Genomic DNA, 14,711 nt, shown 5'->3' with positions numbered 1-14,711 from the left:
TGCCATATTAGTTACGCGCCATTGTAGTTGTGTCCCTGTGTCCCACCTGTGAATATAGATAGATATATATATATATATATTTTTAACTACGTAAAACTTGCGAATGTACAACATTCTTGGCTGTCCCATTGTCTGTGCATATAAATAGATTGTCAGATTTACCGACTCTTGAACATACAACATATAATTGTCCATGGGAAAAACAATCTGTATTCAGATCTATACCTCCTTATTCTAATGATTGCCCTTGAGCTTTGTTGATGGTGATTGCTAATCGAACATTCCCTGTCGTCATTTATATATCCCCCTGTGCCCCCCGGCGTCCCCGTTGTTGTTGTTTCCCTGTATCCCGGTCGTCATTTGTGTCCCGGTGTCCCAGTCTGTAATTTCTCTTTGAGTGTCGCGGTAGTCATTTATATTCCCTGTGTCCCGGTGTCCCGGTCGTCATTTCTGTCCCGGTCGTCATTTGTGTTCCGGTGTCCCGGTCTGTAATTTATCTTTGAGTGTCCTGGTCGTCATTTATATTCCCTGTGTCCCGGTCGTCATTTGTGTCCCGGTGCTTTGTTGATGGTGATTGCTAATCGAACATTCCTTGTGTCCCGGTCGCTTTCTCTTTGAGTGTCCCGGTCGTCATTTATATTCCCTATGTCCCGGTGTCCCGGTCGTCATTTGTGTCCCGATGTCCCGGTGTGTAATTCCGTCAATCAACAAACACGACGTCAGTCGATACACAAAAATGACGTCACTCGACACACATACAACTTATTTTTATATATATATATAGATGTCCCGGTGTCCTGGTCGTCATTTGTGTCCCGATGTCCCGGTGTGTAATTTCGTCAATCAACAAACATGACGTCAGTCTACACACAAACATGACGTCACTCGACACACACACACACACAGACAACTTATTTATATATATATAGATAGATAGATATAAAGAAATATTTTGGAAATAAAATCCGATTCAAAATAGATATGAGCCAAGTATTCACCCGGCGTATTTGGTACATAGAGCGTCGTGAAATCCTGCCCCCAAACTAATTTCAAATCGACTTAGAAAATAGCTTCGAGGTGCATCTTGCAAGTCCGGTTCTACGTAAGCTTTCTTATGGAAAATTTTCTTACAAAACTGTTATATTGCATTTTAATAATAATAATGTGCGCACATATTTGCTCGTCTTTTTAATCTCAAATAAAAAATAACAAAAAACCAAAATACATGTTTCTCTTTTTTCAATATCTCATCTTCCGAATTCGTTTGAATCAAACTTTGCTTTGAAAAGATTAAATAAAAAAACAAGTCTTTTTAACTGAAAGTATGGAGTGAAATTAAAACTTAAAACGAGACTGTTCCGTATATGAAAGGGGCTGTCCTCTCACCAGTACCTCACCCTTTACGCTACTCTTTCTCACAACTCTACTTTTTAAAACAATAAAAAACTGTAGCATAAAGAGGAAGGCGTTGAGGAGGGGACAGCCCCTTTCACATACGGAATAATTCTGTTCGTTTTATGATTTAATGTCTCTCCTTACTTTCAGTTTAATAAAACCTGTTTTTTATTTAATTTCTTAACGTTTAAATTAATGCAGGTTTTGATTCTGGCTCACCGTACATGAATAATTAATAAGTCACTCTTTTCTTCAAATAGATTTAACGGCAAAGAAGCAATGTCGACGAAATGAAGACACGAAAAAATACACTTCAAAATGAAACAAGGCATTTTTAGAAATAATAAAATTCAGTGTTTTGGAATTTTAAAATAATTTTTAGAATTTTATAGCTTTTCCTTCTGAGGAGTAAGTGTAAACTAGAACCAATCCATCTGTTGGTCCCCTTAAAGAGAAGTTCAACAGATACAGCCCTAGGGAGAAAAACAAGGTAAATGGTTGACTATTGGTATATCAACAGCCTGGTATGACTTTTGTCATAAAAAAATTATTTATGTAATAACTATAACATTCCGTTCTTTTTTAATATCTCTTCATTTCAATCTATCTCTCTATCCAATCTCATATTACGGAACATATAAAAAAGGCAGTTCCATGTTTGTTCTCAACTTTCGAATTGATCTCCATTCGTTCTCACAATAAAAAAAAGAAAACAGAAAGAAAAAACAAAAAACAAAAAGAAGTGCCTTATGAAAAAAGGACTTATTTCTCACCCTTTAGAACAGATCACCTATCTCCTATTTCTCCTATCAGACAAAAAGGAAAAATTCATTCATTTTGATTTTGGTTTATGACTTTCCTTTTGAATTGGTCTCTCTATCCGACCTTATAATCAAACAGTTCGTGGTAACGAACTGTAGTAAGGAGCGACCCGGCTCAATAGTAACCAAAACTCTAAAAAATGGAATTTTGATACCAATAGCTACATCAAAAGAATCGCATTTTAATGCTGGTTTTAAATATATAAGTTTCATCAAGTTTAGTCTTACCCATCAAAAGTTACGAGCCTGAGAAAATTTGCGTTATTTTAGAAAATAGGGGGAAACGCCCCCTAAAAGTCATAGAATCTTAACGAAAATCACACCATCAGATTCAGCGTATCAGAGAACCCTACTGTAGAAGTTTCGAGCTCCTATCTACAAAAATGTGGAATTTTGCATTTTTTGCCAGAAGGCAGATCACGGATGCGTGTTTATTTGTTTATTTGTTTTTTTGTTTTTTTGTTTTTTTTTCTTTTCCCCAGGGGTGATCGTATCGACCCAGTTGTCCTAGAATGTTGCAAGAGGGCTCATTCTAACGGAAATGAAAAGTTCTAGTGCCCTTTTTAAGTGACCAAAAAAATTGGAGGGCACCTAGGCCCCCTCCCACGCTAATTATTTTCCCAAAGTCAACGGATCAAAATTCTGAGATAGCCATTTTATTCAGCGTAGTCAAAAAACCTTATAACTATGTCTTTGGGGACGACTTACTCCCCCACAGTCCCCGTGGGAGGGGCAACAAGTTACAAACTTTGACCTGTGCTTACATATTGTAATGGTTATTGGGAAGTATACAGGCGTTTTCAGGAGGATTTTTTTGGTTTGGGGGAGGGGTTGAGAAGAGGGGGATATGCTGGGGGAACTTTCCTTCGAGAATTTGTAATGGGAGAAGAAAATTTCCATGAAGGGAGAGCAGGATTTACTAGCATTATTAAAAAAAAAACAATTAAAAAATAAAACTGAAAAAGCTTTTTCAGCTGGAAGTAAGGAACAGCAATAAAACTTAAAACAAACAGAAATTATTACCCATATGAGGGGCTCACCTCCTTCTAATACCTCGCTCTTTACGCTAAAGTATTTTCGGTAATTTCAACTACTTATTCTACGGCTTTTGTGATTCAGGGGGTCATTCTTAATGAATTGGGATAAAATTTAAGCTTTCGTGTAAAGAGCGAGGTACTGACGATGGGGCGAATCCCCTCATATATGTAATAAAAACATGAGAATACAAAAGTTCTTTACGTAAGCTAATTTATAAGTTACGTAAATCTTTTACCAATAAAAAGATTCGTAAAAAATTAAAAGTTCTAGTTGCCTTTTTAATTAACCAAAAAATCGGGGGGCAACTAGGCTTCGTCCCCCGCTCTTTTTTTCTCAAAATCATTCGATCAAAATTATGAGAAAGCCATTGAGCCAAAAAAAAAATATGCAAATTTCGTTTTGATCATTCCTCTGCGGAGAGCCAAAATCAAAACATGCATTGATTCAAAAACGTTCAGAAATTAAATAAAAAAAACAAGTTTTTTCAACTGAAAGTAAGGAGTGACATCAAAACTTAAAACGCACAGAAATTACTTTGTATATGAAAGAGGCTGCTTCCTCATCAACGCCCCGCTCTTTACGCTAAAGTTTTTTTACTGTTTTAGAAAGAAGAATTGAGAGAAAGAGTCAAACTTTAGCGTAAAGAGCGGGGCGTTGATGAGGAAGCAGCCTCTTTCATATACAAAGTAATTTCTGTGCGTTTTAAGTTTTGATGTCACTCCTTACTTTCAGTTGAAAAAACTTGTTTTTTTTATTTAATTTCAGAAAAGAATCCTTTTCTACCTCTATCCAATTTCAAGCTTAATAATAACTTCAGCAATCACATTAGTGATCACAGTGATCTCAGTAGGAATCACATAGTAGCAATCAAAAGTTTTTCGTGTCGACGTTAATTTTTTCGTGTCGACGTCGATTTCGTCGACGTTGCTTCATTGCCGTTACATCTATTTGAAGAAAAGAGTGACTTCTTGAAGAAAAATGCAGGGAAAACATATCCTTTGGGCTATATATTTGCACCACAGGGGAGGTGGGGGTGAAGCGAAGTGAAGCACTTTTAGAAACGGAATAAGTAAATATTTTAGAATTTTCAAATCCGAACTAATCTACATACATAAAACTCTATCCGACCTTACAATTTCAGAAAAGAAAAAACAAAATTGCAATTTATCCTTTTCTACCTCTATCCAATTTCAAGCTTAATAATAATCGTAGCAATCACATTAGTGATCACAGTGATCTCAGTAGCAATCACATAGTAGCAATCAAAATTTTTTCGTGTCGACGTTGGTTGATTCTTTCGTCTCGACGTGTCGACGTCGATTTCGTCGACGTTGCTTCATTGCCGTTACATCTATTTGAAGAAAAGAGTGACTTCTTGAAGAAAAATGCAGGGAAAACATATCCTTTGGGCTATATATTTGCACCACAGGGGAGGTGGGGGTGAAGCGAAGTGAAGCACTTTTAGAAACGGAATAAGTAAATATTTTAGAATTTTTAAATCCGAACTAATCTACATACATAAAACTCTATCCGACCTTACAATTTCAGAAAAGAAAAAACAAAATTGCAATCTATCCTTTTCTACCTCTATCCAATTTCAAGCTTAATAATAATCGTAACAATCACATAAGTGATCACAGTGATCTCAGTAGCACACACATACTAGCACATACTCAATCACATACTAGCAATCAAAATTAGCACCGCTTATTTCTTAATTTATAGCTCACCTTTTGAATTGATCTCTATCTAATTTCACATTTTCAACAGAAGTAACAACATTCTCATGCTCTTGTTGATCAAAAATGGTTCTGATGTTTTTATGGAGCTCGGAAAGTCGGACATCCGTTGGCCTTACACCACTTTCTTTCAAAGCCTGCAAAATTAAGTCATTGTGAAACCAAAATTATCATCAAACGGTTCGTGGTAACGATTTGCAGTAAGGAGTGACCTGGCTCAATAGTAACCAAAACTCTAAAAAAGGAATTTTGATACCAATAGTTACATAAAAAAATAATCGAATTTTAATGCTGATTTTAAATATATAAGTTTGATCAAGTTTGGTCTTACCCATCAAAAGTTACGGGCCTGAGAAAATTTGCCTTATTTTAGGAAATATGAGAAAACACCCCCTAAAAGTAATACAACTTAACGAAAATGACAACATCAGATTCAGCGTATCAGAGAACCCTATTGTAGGAGTTTTAAGCTCCTATCTACAAAAATGTGGAATTTCGCATTTTTTGCCAGAAAACAGGTCACGGATTCGTGTTTATTTGTTTTTAACAAGGAAGAATTCCCAGTTTCATATACAGATTTCGTCTAAGCCCTGTTTTAATTGGTACATTAAGGTATAATAAGGATTACACGGCTCAGGAGCCTTACACACAACTGCGATGAGGATTCTCACTTGTCTCAGTTCATGCATCAGACCATTAGAAGACGCTACATCTTTCTCTCCTTCTAAACTAATGAACATTTCAATCCTACCCTATACCTTGAATTTCAAACAAGAAAAACAGAACAGTGTCCTGATTTAGGGTTATTTGCGCTATTCGCCTTATTCACGTTAATACCCAAAAATGAAGAAGCTTTACCATAGTTAGTCGCCAATTAAAACAAGCCACTGCAAAAACTAAGACAGGGGGTTTATACAATAAGTGATCAAACATACCAATGCAGAAGTGATGTAGGGGAGGAACCCCTCCTTGAACGTAATCAAACAGTTCGTGGTAACGAACTGTAGTAAGGAGCGACCCGGCTCAATACTAACCAAAACTCTAAAAAATTGAATTTTGATATCAATAGCTATATCAAAAGAATCGCATTTTAATGCTGATTTTAAATATATAAGTTTCATTAAGTTTAGTTTTACCCATCAAAAGTTACGAGCCTGAGAAAATTTGCATTATTTAAGAAAATAGGGAGAAACACCCCCTAAAAGTCGCAGAATCTTAACAAAAATGACACCATCAAATTCAGCGTATCAGAGAACCCTACTGTAGAAGTTTCAAGCTCCTATCTACGAAAATGTGGAATTTTGCATTTTTTGCCAGAAGACAAATCACGGGTGCGTGTTTATTTTTTTTTTTCAGGGGTCATCGTATCAACCAAGTGGTCCTAGAATGTCGCAAGAGGACTCATTCTAACGGAAATGAAAAGTTCTAGTGCCCTTTTTAAGTAACCAAAAAAATTGGAGGGCATCTAGGCTTCCTCCCACGCTCATTTTTTTCCCAAAGTCAACGGATCAAAATTTTGAGATAGCCATTTTGTTCAGCATAGTCAAAAACCATAATAACTATGTCTTTGGGGATGACTTACTCCCCCACAATCCCTGGGAGAGGGCTGCAAGTTACAAACTTTGACCAGTGTTTACATATAGTAATGGTTATTGGGAAGTGTACAGACGTTTTCAGGGGGATTTTATTTTGTTTGGGGGTGGGGCTGAGGAGAGGGTGCTATGTTGGAGGATCTTTCCTTGAAGGAATCGGTCATGGGGGAAGAAAAATTCAATGAAAAGGGCGTAGGATTTTCTAGCATTACTATAAGAAAACAATGAAAAATAAACATGAAAACGTTTTTTCAAATGAAAGGAAAAAGTAGCATTGAAACTTAAAACGAGCAGAGATTATTACGCATATGAGGGGTTCTAAAAATACTTTAGCATAAAGAGCGAGGTATTTAGGAGGAGATAAATACCTCGCTCTTTATACTAAAGTATTTTTAGTAATTTCAAGTATTTATTCTACGGCCTTTCTGATTCAGGGGTCAGTCTTAAAGAATTGGGACAAAACTTACAATTTAGTGTAAAGAGCGAGGTATTAACGAGGGTACAAACCCCCTCGGATACATAATAGAAATATAAGATTATGAAAGTTTGTTACGTAAGTGAATTCTTAAGTTACGTATATTTTTTACTAATAAAAACGTTCGTTAAAAATTAAAAGTTCTAGTTGGCTTTTTAAGTAACCGAAAAATTGGAGGGCAACTAGGCCTCCTTCTCCACCCCTTATTTCTCAAAATCGTCTGATCAAAACTAAGAGAAAGCCATTTAGCCAAAAAAAGAATTAATATACAAATTTCATTTTGATAATTTATGTGAGGAGAGCCAAAACCAAACAAGCATTAATTCAAAAACGTTCAGAAATTAAATAAAAAAAAAACTAATTTTTTTAGCTGAAAGTAAGGAGCGACATTAAAACTTAAAACGAACAGATATTACTCCGTATATGAAATGGGTTGTCCCCTCCGCAATCCCTCGCTCTTTACGCTAAAGTTTGACTCTTTGCCACAATTCTACTTTTTAAAACAATTAAAAGCTTTAGCGTAAAGAGCGAGGGATTGCGGAGGGGACAACCCATTTCATATACGGAGTAATTTCTGTTCGTTTTAAGTTTTAATGTCGCTCCTTACTTTCAGCTAAAAAAATTAGTTTTTTTTATTTAATATATATGAGAGATAAGATGAGATTTTGTCTTAAAAATCAACCTGCATCTTAGGTCACAAGCGGAATTGTATTTTGCGTCAAAAATACAAACAAGTAAAAAGAAATAGTAATATGTAAAATGTATAAAAAAGTAAAATGAAACAAGTAAAAAGAAATAATCGTCACACGTGAATCATACCAATGCGTTAGAACAGCAGAAAAGGTTTAGTTACTTTCTGTCAGAAGTCTTGAGAAATACCTTTGTGGAAATTTGTTAAAACTTGAGCTCCAACACAACTTAGAGGATTTGGAAAAAAACTGATTGTCAATATTATCTATTTCCTTCTCTGCTTCCATCGCTTTTCACATACAATAGCTATCAAATATATTAGTTTAATTTTTTTCTTTTTATTCTATTCTGAATTTATATTCTTCTTTTTTTAAAAGTTATGGTGTTTTTTTCAACACTGAGGACACCTTGTGGTAATACAGGCGAAATAAACGTTTGATTTTTATTCTCTTTTTTTTCCTAGTGGTAACTAGGATCACATGTTACAAACAGCTTAGGCTTAGACAATACGATTAAAAGGCCCCATTCTCGAGCATCTTTCTTTAGAAAAAAAAAATCTTTAGCGGAACATTAGCGAGACCCTGTCAAGGATTATGAAACGGGAGAGGGAAGAACGGATAACATTGAAACAATAAAGAAGATAACGCAATATCAAAAAGTTAAAGACAGCTAATTATAGAAGAAAGATTATTGAATATTTCGGCAATATGTCTAATACCCGTCCTCAACAAAACAAAAATTAAACTAAAGACAGAAACTAAGGAACAAAAATGAGAAAATTCATAACTCAAACAATCAACTAAACAGTTCTAACAGCATAATTTTCGACTAGTTCGGGTAGGACTGATAAACGAGGTTAATCGTTAAAAAAAATAGGCTATTAGGAGCAGGCTTTTGAAGGAAATCTTTTTTTTTGGCAGCTAGTCGTGTCGTTTCTTTTAGATACAGGTTTCTTGTGACTGATTATCTTTTTCTTTTTTTGCATAGCATGTTAAGTCATTTTTAATTAATTTTGGGCATAATATATTTGACGTATATTCTGCATGTCTCTACTTGCATAAATGTTTATTACAGAATTTACTATACTATTTACAGAAGTATTTATTGTTTAATTTGTGTGTTTAATTAATTTTATCATTTAATTTATTTAATTACTTTAATTATTTTATTGATTTACGTTTGATTTCTTCCTTCTCGAACAGTTTGCTTATCCCCTAGATCATCATCAATAAGAGTGATATGTTCAGAAACTATTGAGTAACTCAGGTTTTCAAAATATGGATACTCTGAGCTGAATTAAAGAAGAACAGAAATAACTAAAACAGAATCAACTATTTCAAAAGAAACAGTAGGTTGAGAACCGTTCTTATGCTATTGGTTTGCTGTTGTACACTTTTTCCCAAATACTGCCGGGTTTTACAGACATAATATCTGCAGCATTCAGAGGAAATTTGAAATGCCCCTCTTTCACGAGAAAGAGGGACATTTTTGTTGTTGTTAATAGTTGTCAAAAAAAAATTATTGGATGTCTTTGAAGGTTGCAGGGAGACTGGGTAACAAAAAAACGCTTGGCAGGGACAATGTTCGCTCTCGCATCACTTTTGACTATTTAAAAGAACATTAAAATCTTCAATTTCCAGTTGAATGAGGCCCCGTTGAAGGTTCGATAAATAAACATTCAACACAAAGTGGCCTTGTTTAGAAAAAAAAAAACTATTGAAGGCTGTGTTTCTCCATTACATGCAATAGCATAGTGTGGCGTAGGTTTTTTGTCATTTGTTACGATTAACTTATCCCTGTCTACAATAACATTAAAGCTGATGCATAAAAATCTGATTTACTAGGGTTTCAAATTTAAAAGCTTATCAAGGACAATTAGGAGTTTGGTATATTTTAGATATTTTTAGCCCTTATTTCGGCCACACTTTTGAGGAGAACTTGTGTCCCAAAAGCCCTTTTTTACATTCGAGTTGGTTTTACGTTACAATTATAAAATTCAATCACTTTAGAAGAAGATCAACCTTATTTTGACCCTTGGTCTAGCCCCAATGTTGGGGTAGCTAAAAAAAATGTGCCGTCATCTTAGCCCAAGCAGCAAGTCTTGAAACTTTCAATCTTATCGGAAAAATTGTTTTTTGTTTTCATTTCAGCCGTAGTTTCGAAGGAGGCTCGTGTCACAAAACTGAAATTTTCGTTTACACAACAGTTGGTTTTATAAAATGATTTTAAGTTTCAAGCAGTCCTGAATAAAGTCGGCCCTATGTCGAGCTTCATTCTTCGCGCATTCAATATCGTCATTCTATTGCTTTTTCATTGGGGCCCATCCTGCGCAAGCTTACAAGGTGACGGCTTTGAGCCGATGAAAATAAAATTGGGTCTATTTTGGACCCTTTTTAGGGAGACCCGTACCCTTAAGAATTTTTTTTTGCAAATTAAGTTCCTCCTGGTTTAGAGACCGCCGGCTATAAGTTTCAAACTGATAAAGAACATAAGTCTCTTTGCCCATTTCTGGGCACTCTAACCCCATCTCTCCTCTTAATAAATTGTGTCATGTTGCCCCATGAGCGATTCTGGAAGGTTTCTTGCCAATCAGAAACCCAAGATCAAACATATCCCATTTTCCCACTACTAGACCTATCTGTAAACAGTCGGCAATTTCCTATCAGGGGGATGGGGATTTTGTCATCCCTGGGGCCATGTTTATTTGAACAATTTGAATCAAAATGACTATCTCATAGCTTTGATTCGATTTCAGGAGGGTATGGGATGTAAAAAGGACTTGGGAGGGTCCAAGTTATGTGATAAAACGAAAAAAAAGCTTATTTTCTTTAATTTTTTAAAATTAATTAAAGTTACATGATAGCTCTTCAAACATTTTTTATATCTTTAAACTGATTTCTGGGCGTTTTAAAATCCACTCCCATCTTAACAAAATATGTTCCTCTTGCCCACAGGAAAATTTCTAGCCAATCAGCAACCAAGGTCAGACATCCTCTTTTCCCATTACAAATCCTATCGGAAGACAGTCGTCAATTTCCCTCCAAAAGTCTACTTTAATAATTTTTTCAATTTTTAATTAATCCCACCTCCTCTCCTCTCACTGCGACCAATAATTCAAAACAAAAAACTATTTAAATACTTACAAAAAAGCTAAATACCACCTAAACTTTAACTTACTTAAAAATAGTAGCTGAAGAGTGGTCTTCTCATTATTGTACTAGTATCTCTCTAGACCCCATCGAAAAAGGGGTCTCCCGCAGTGAGGATGTCCTCCCGCTTCCATTTTTTTTTTGTATAATATGTTAGTACTAACAATACAATACAATATTTGTATAATAATACATTAATGATTACAACAATTTTGTATGTAATAATGATATGTATCATATTTGATACATTATATAATATTATGTAATACAATATTTTGTATTGTACAAGATGTCTAATATGTTTGTGTTATACGCTACAATATGTACAATTTTGTGTAATATAACGATTTAAAAGAAACAGGTAAAATTGAAAAAAATAAAAAAAGATACTACAATATGTTTTATATGCACTAGGGACAATACTATTTGTGTAATATGTTATGCCGTAAATAATTAAATTCCGTATAATATTAATCATGTATTATATATTATACAATGACTTAACTCTTGTAATATGAAACTTGTCAAGCAATATTACTGCCTTATACAAAATTTTAGTTTTTTAGACTACTATTAAAAAAACTATATGACATAGAAATCGTCATTTCTTTTACCGGCATGGATTTCAACACATGGGTTTTCAAACCAAACAAGTTTAAAAGATAGAGAGACGGGAAGGTCTTTACAGAAACAAGGAATTATGTGGTTGGCTTGCGTTTCTACAACCAGATTAAAGTAGTGGTTGGCGAGTTTTCCCATATATTTAACCCATAAAATCCAGATCATTTAATAATCAAATAGTTTTGAAAGAAATACAGCTTACCGCTAAAAATCGACCAACATGGACTTTACCATCTTCAGCAGCAGAAAGGTCAAACAAAATATCTTCTGCAGATTTAGTAGTCCCACTTGAAAAAAAAACAAGTTAGACCAAGTTGGACATAAAAATTAGGTTTCACACAATGGCACACTACAGAAAACGATTTGTATTACTCTACAAAGAGCGAAAGATACTGTTACTCGACTCAAAAAATACCTAGCATAGGCCATATTTATTACCAGTCTCCAAGCTCCAATCTCGTAGATTGTATTATAGTTATTTTGCTGAAAATAACACCCTAAAGTTACACTGAAGCCATTTTAGATGTAGTAACACATTATCATATCATTTAAGTATTTGATGGCCCAATCCGACGGCTTGCACTAACAAATCAGGTCTCCAGTTCTCATGAGCCCCCCACCCAAACCTCATGATGATTCTATAATTTAGTGTGCGCACCACCAGAAACACCCACCAGCAAAGCATTTAAAATAATCCCCCCCCTACCCGCGCATATGGCTGGCTTCGCCTCTAGGGATGGCCCGGGTTCATTTATAAGGACAGCCTTACCCAGCACCTCTTTTCGACTGGTGCTGCTAATCATGGTTACCACCTCTAGTGATTTATCACTATTTCTAGTGATTTTTTAATATTGCCTAAATAAGAAAATCACAAAATGACCTCATAAATCACTAGATTATTGAAGAAAATTACTAAATCAGCCAAAAAATCGCTAAAATCTAGTGATTTTTCCCGCCAGGTGGCAACTCTGGCGCTGATCTCCAAGAAGCAGTAAAGTTTCCCCAGGACTGTTCAGACTAGAGGCAGAGAGTTGCAGTCTTTCTCTATGCTGGATCAGCTGCAAAAGCAATAAGTCAAAGTAAGTCAATCAACAATCTTTCTATAATGCTGTTTACCCCTTAAAAAGTTCAAACTAGAAATAATGTTCAAAGCAATAGGTTGGGCGAATCAATACACTTTGGGTAAGGACTAGAACATCAAATAACCACTGCCTCTATTCCCCTACAAAAAATGACTTTCATTAACCTTCAAATTAATGCCATTTTTTGAAAATACTGAAGTAATAACAATTTGCGAGCTTTTAACATACAATCTGAATAACCTGGTATAAAGAAGTAGTCAGGGGAGGGGGTTTTCTTCTAAAAATTCTAAATAGTCTTAAGTTTATGGCCACTTGTTACTTAGAAAATCAAATATAACTAGTCTTGTCTTGATACTAGCCCCACCCCCAGAATTCTTCAATACCCCCCCCCCCCCCCGAAAACAAACATATTCCTGGGTACATACCAGATCTAACAGTCCACACTACTATTGACTATTTTTGTTTTACTCCAGCTTATTTTAAACAACTTATCTCGATTTTATAGCCTATTGGTCCCTTTAAGTTTCATCAAGTTTAGTCTTACCCAGCAAAAGTTACGAGCCTGAGAAAATTTGCCTTATTTCGAAAAAAGGAGGAAACACCCCTAAAAGTCATAGAATCCTGATGAAAATCATACCACCAGATTCAGCGTATCAGCTCTAGAGGTTTCAAGCTCATATTTGCAAAAATGTGGAATTTTCTATTTTTGCCAGGAGAAAGATCATGCGTGTTCATCTGTTTTTTTTTTCCAGGAGTGATCGTACCGACCCAGTGGTCCTAGAATGTCGCGAGAGGGCTCATTCTGAAGGAAATGAAGAGTTCTAGTGTCCCTTTTAAGTACCAAACAATTAGAGGGCAACTAGGCTCCCTCCTAAGCTCATTTTTTCCCAAAGTCACCGGATCAAAATTTGAAATTTTGTTCAGCATATAGTCAAAAAATCCAATAACTAATCCCCAACAGTTCCCGGGGGAGGGTTGAAAGCTATGAACTTTGCCCGTTGTTTACATATAATATTGGCTATTGTGAAGTATACAGAAGTTTTCAAGGGGGATTTTTTTCTGGTGGGGGCGGGTCGGGGGGAGAGTTTTTACGTAGGAGAATGTTTCCATAGAGGAATTTATCATGGGTGAAGAGAACTTCCATGAAGAAGGCGCTGGATTGTCTAGCATTATTAAAAGAAAAATAATGACAAATTAAACAAAAAATCAAGTTTTTTCAGCTGAAAGTAAGGAGCAACATTAAAACTTAAACAAAAGAAATTATTACGTATATGAGGGGATTCGTCCCCTCCTCAATACCTCGTTGTTTATACTAAAGTGTTTTTACTAATTTCAAAAGAGCTATTTATTCTAATTAAACGGCCTTTGTGATTTAGGGGTCATTCTTAAGGAACTGGAACAAAATTCGGACTTTTTTGTAAAGAGCGAGGTATTGACGAGGGTGCGAACCCCCTCATATAGGTAATAAAAATATATGAATATAGAAGTTCGTTACGTAAGTTAATTTGTAAATAAAAATAAAAGTTTTAGCGGCCTTTTTAAGTAACCACAAAAATTGGAGGGCAACTAGGCCCCTACCCGCCCCTTTTTTCTCAGAATCGTTTGATCAAAAATTTGAGAAAATCATTTAGCCAAGGAAAACAGTACAATTAAAATTTAAATTTCGTTTTTAATTATTCATGCACGGTGAGCCAAAATCAAAACTTGCATTAATTCAAAAATGTTCGGAAATTAAATAAGAAAAACAAGTTTTTTTTAACTGAAAGAAAGGAGCGACATTAAAACTTAAAACGAACAGAAACCAAAGGGACTGTCCCTTCCTCAACGCCCCGCTCTTTACGCTAAAGTTTGACTCTTTTTCACAACTTTACTTTTTTTAAAACAATAAAAAACTTTAGCGCAAAGACCAGGGCGTTGGAGAGGGGACAGCCCCTTTCATATGCAGAATAATTTGTGTTTGTTTTAAGTGTTAATGTCACTCCTTACTTTCAATTAAAAAACTTGTTTTTTTTTTCATATTTAATCTACTAAAGAAGTCATATAAGCTATTATATTTTAGTGCTCAGATACTTATGATTGCTCGGAGCTCAACTGAAAAACAATATTTAG

At 35.1% G+C, this 14,711-nt stretch overlaps 1 protein-coding gene across 4 annotated transcripts in view; it reads right to left on the bottom strand.

The window, feature by feature from the left end:
* Positions 1 to 14,711, bottom strand: part of LOC136038533 (glutaminase kidney isoform, mitochondrial-like) — a 125,286-nt gene that overhangs the window by 77,139 nt on the left and 33,436 nt on the right. For all 4 annotated transcript variants that reach the window (XM_065721641.1, XM_065721639.1, XM_065721642.1 and 1 more), the window contains 2 exons: positions 11,723 to 11,807; positions 4,985 to 5,130 (listed from right to left, as the gene is read on the bottom strand). In XM_065721641.1, the coding sequence (XP_065577713.1) occupies positions 4,985 to 5,130; positions 11,723 to 11,807 (231 nt within the window). The remainder of the gene's footprint in view (positions 1 to 4,984; positions 5,131 to 11,722; positions 11,808 to 14,711) is intronic.

The sequence above is a fragment of the Artemia franciscana genome, chromosome 18, assembly GCF_032884065.1.
Source record: "Artemia franciscana chromosome 18, ASM3288406v1, whole genome shotgun sequence".
Taxonomy (NCBI): domain Eukaryota; kingdom Metazoa; phylum Arthropoda; class Branchiopoda; order Anostraca; family Artemiidae; genus Artemia; species Artemia franciscana.
Note: the sequence above shows the minus strand (reverse complement) of the source record. Positions and strands in the feature narration are given on the sequence as shown.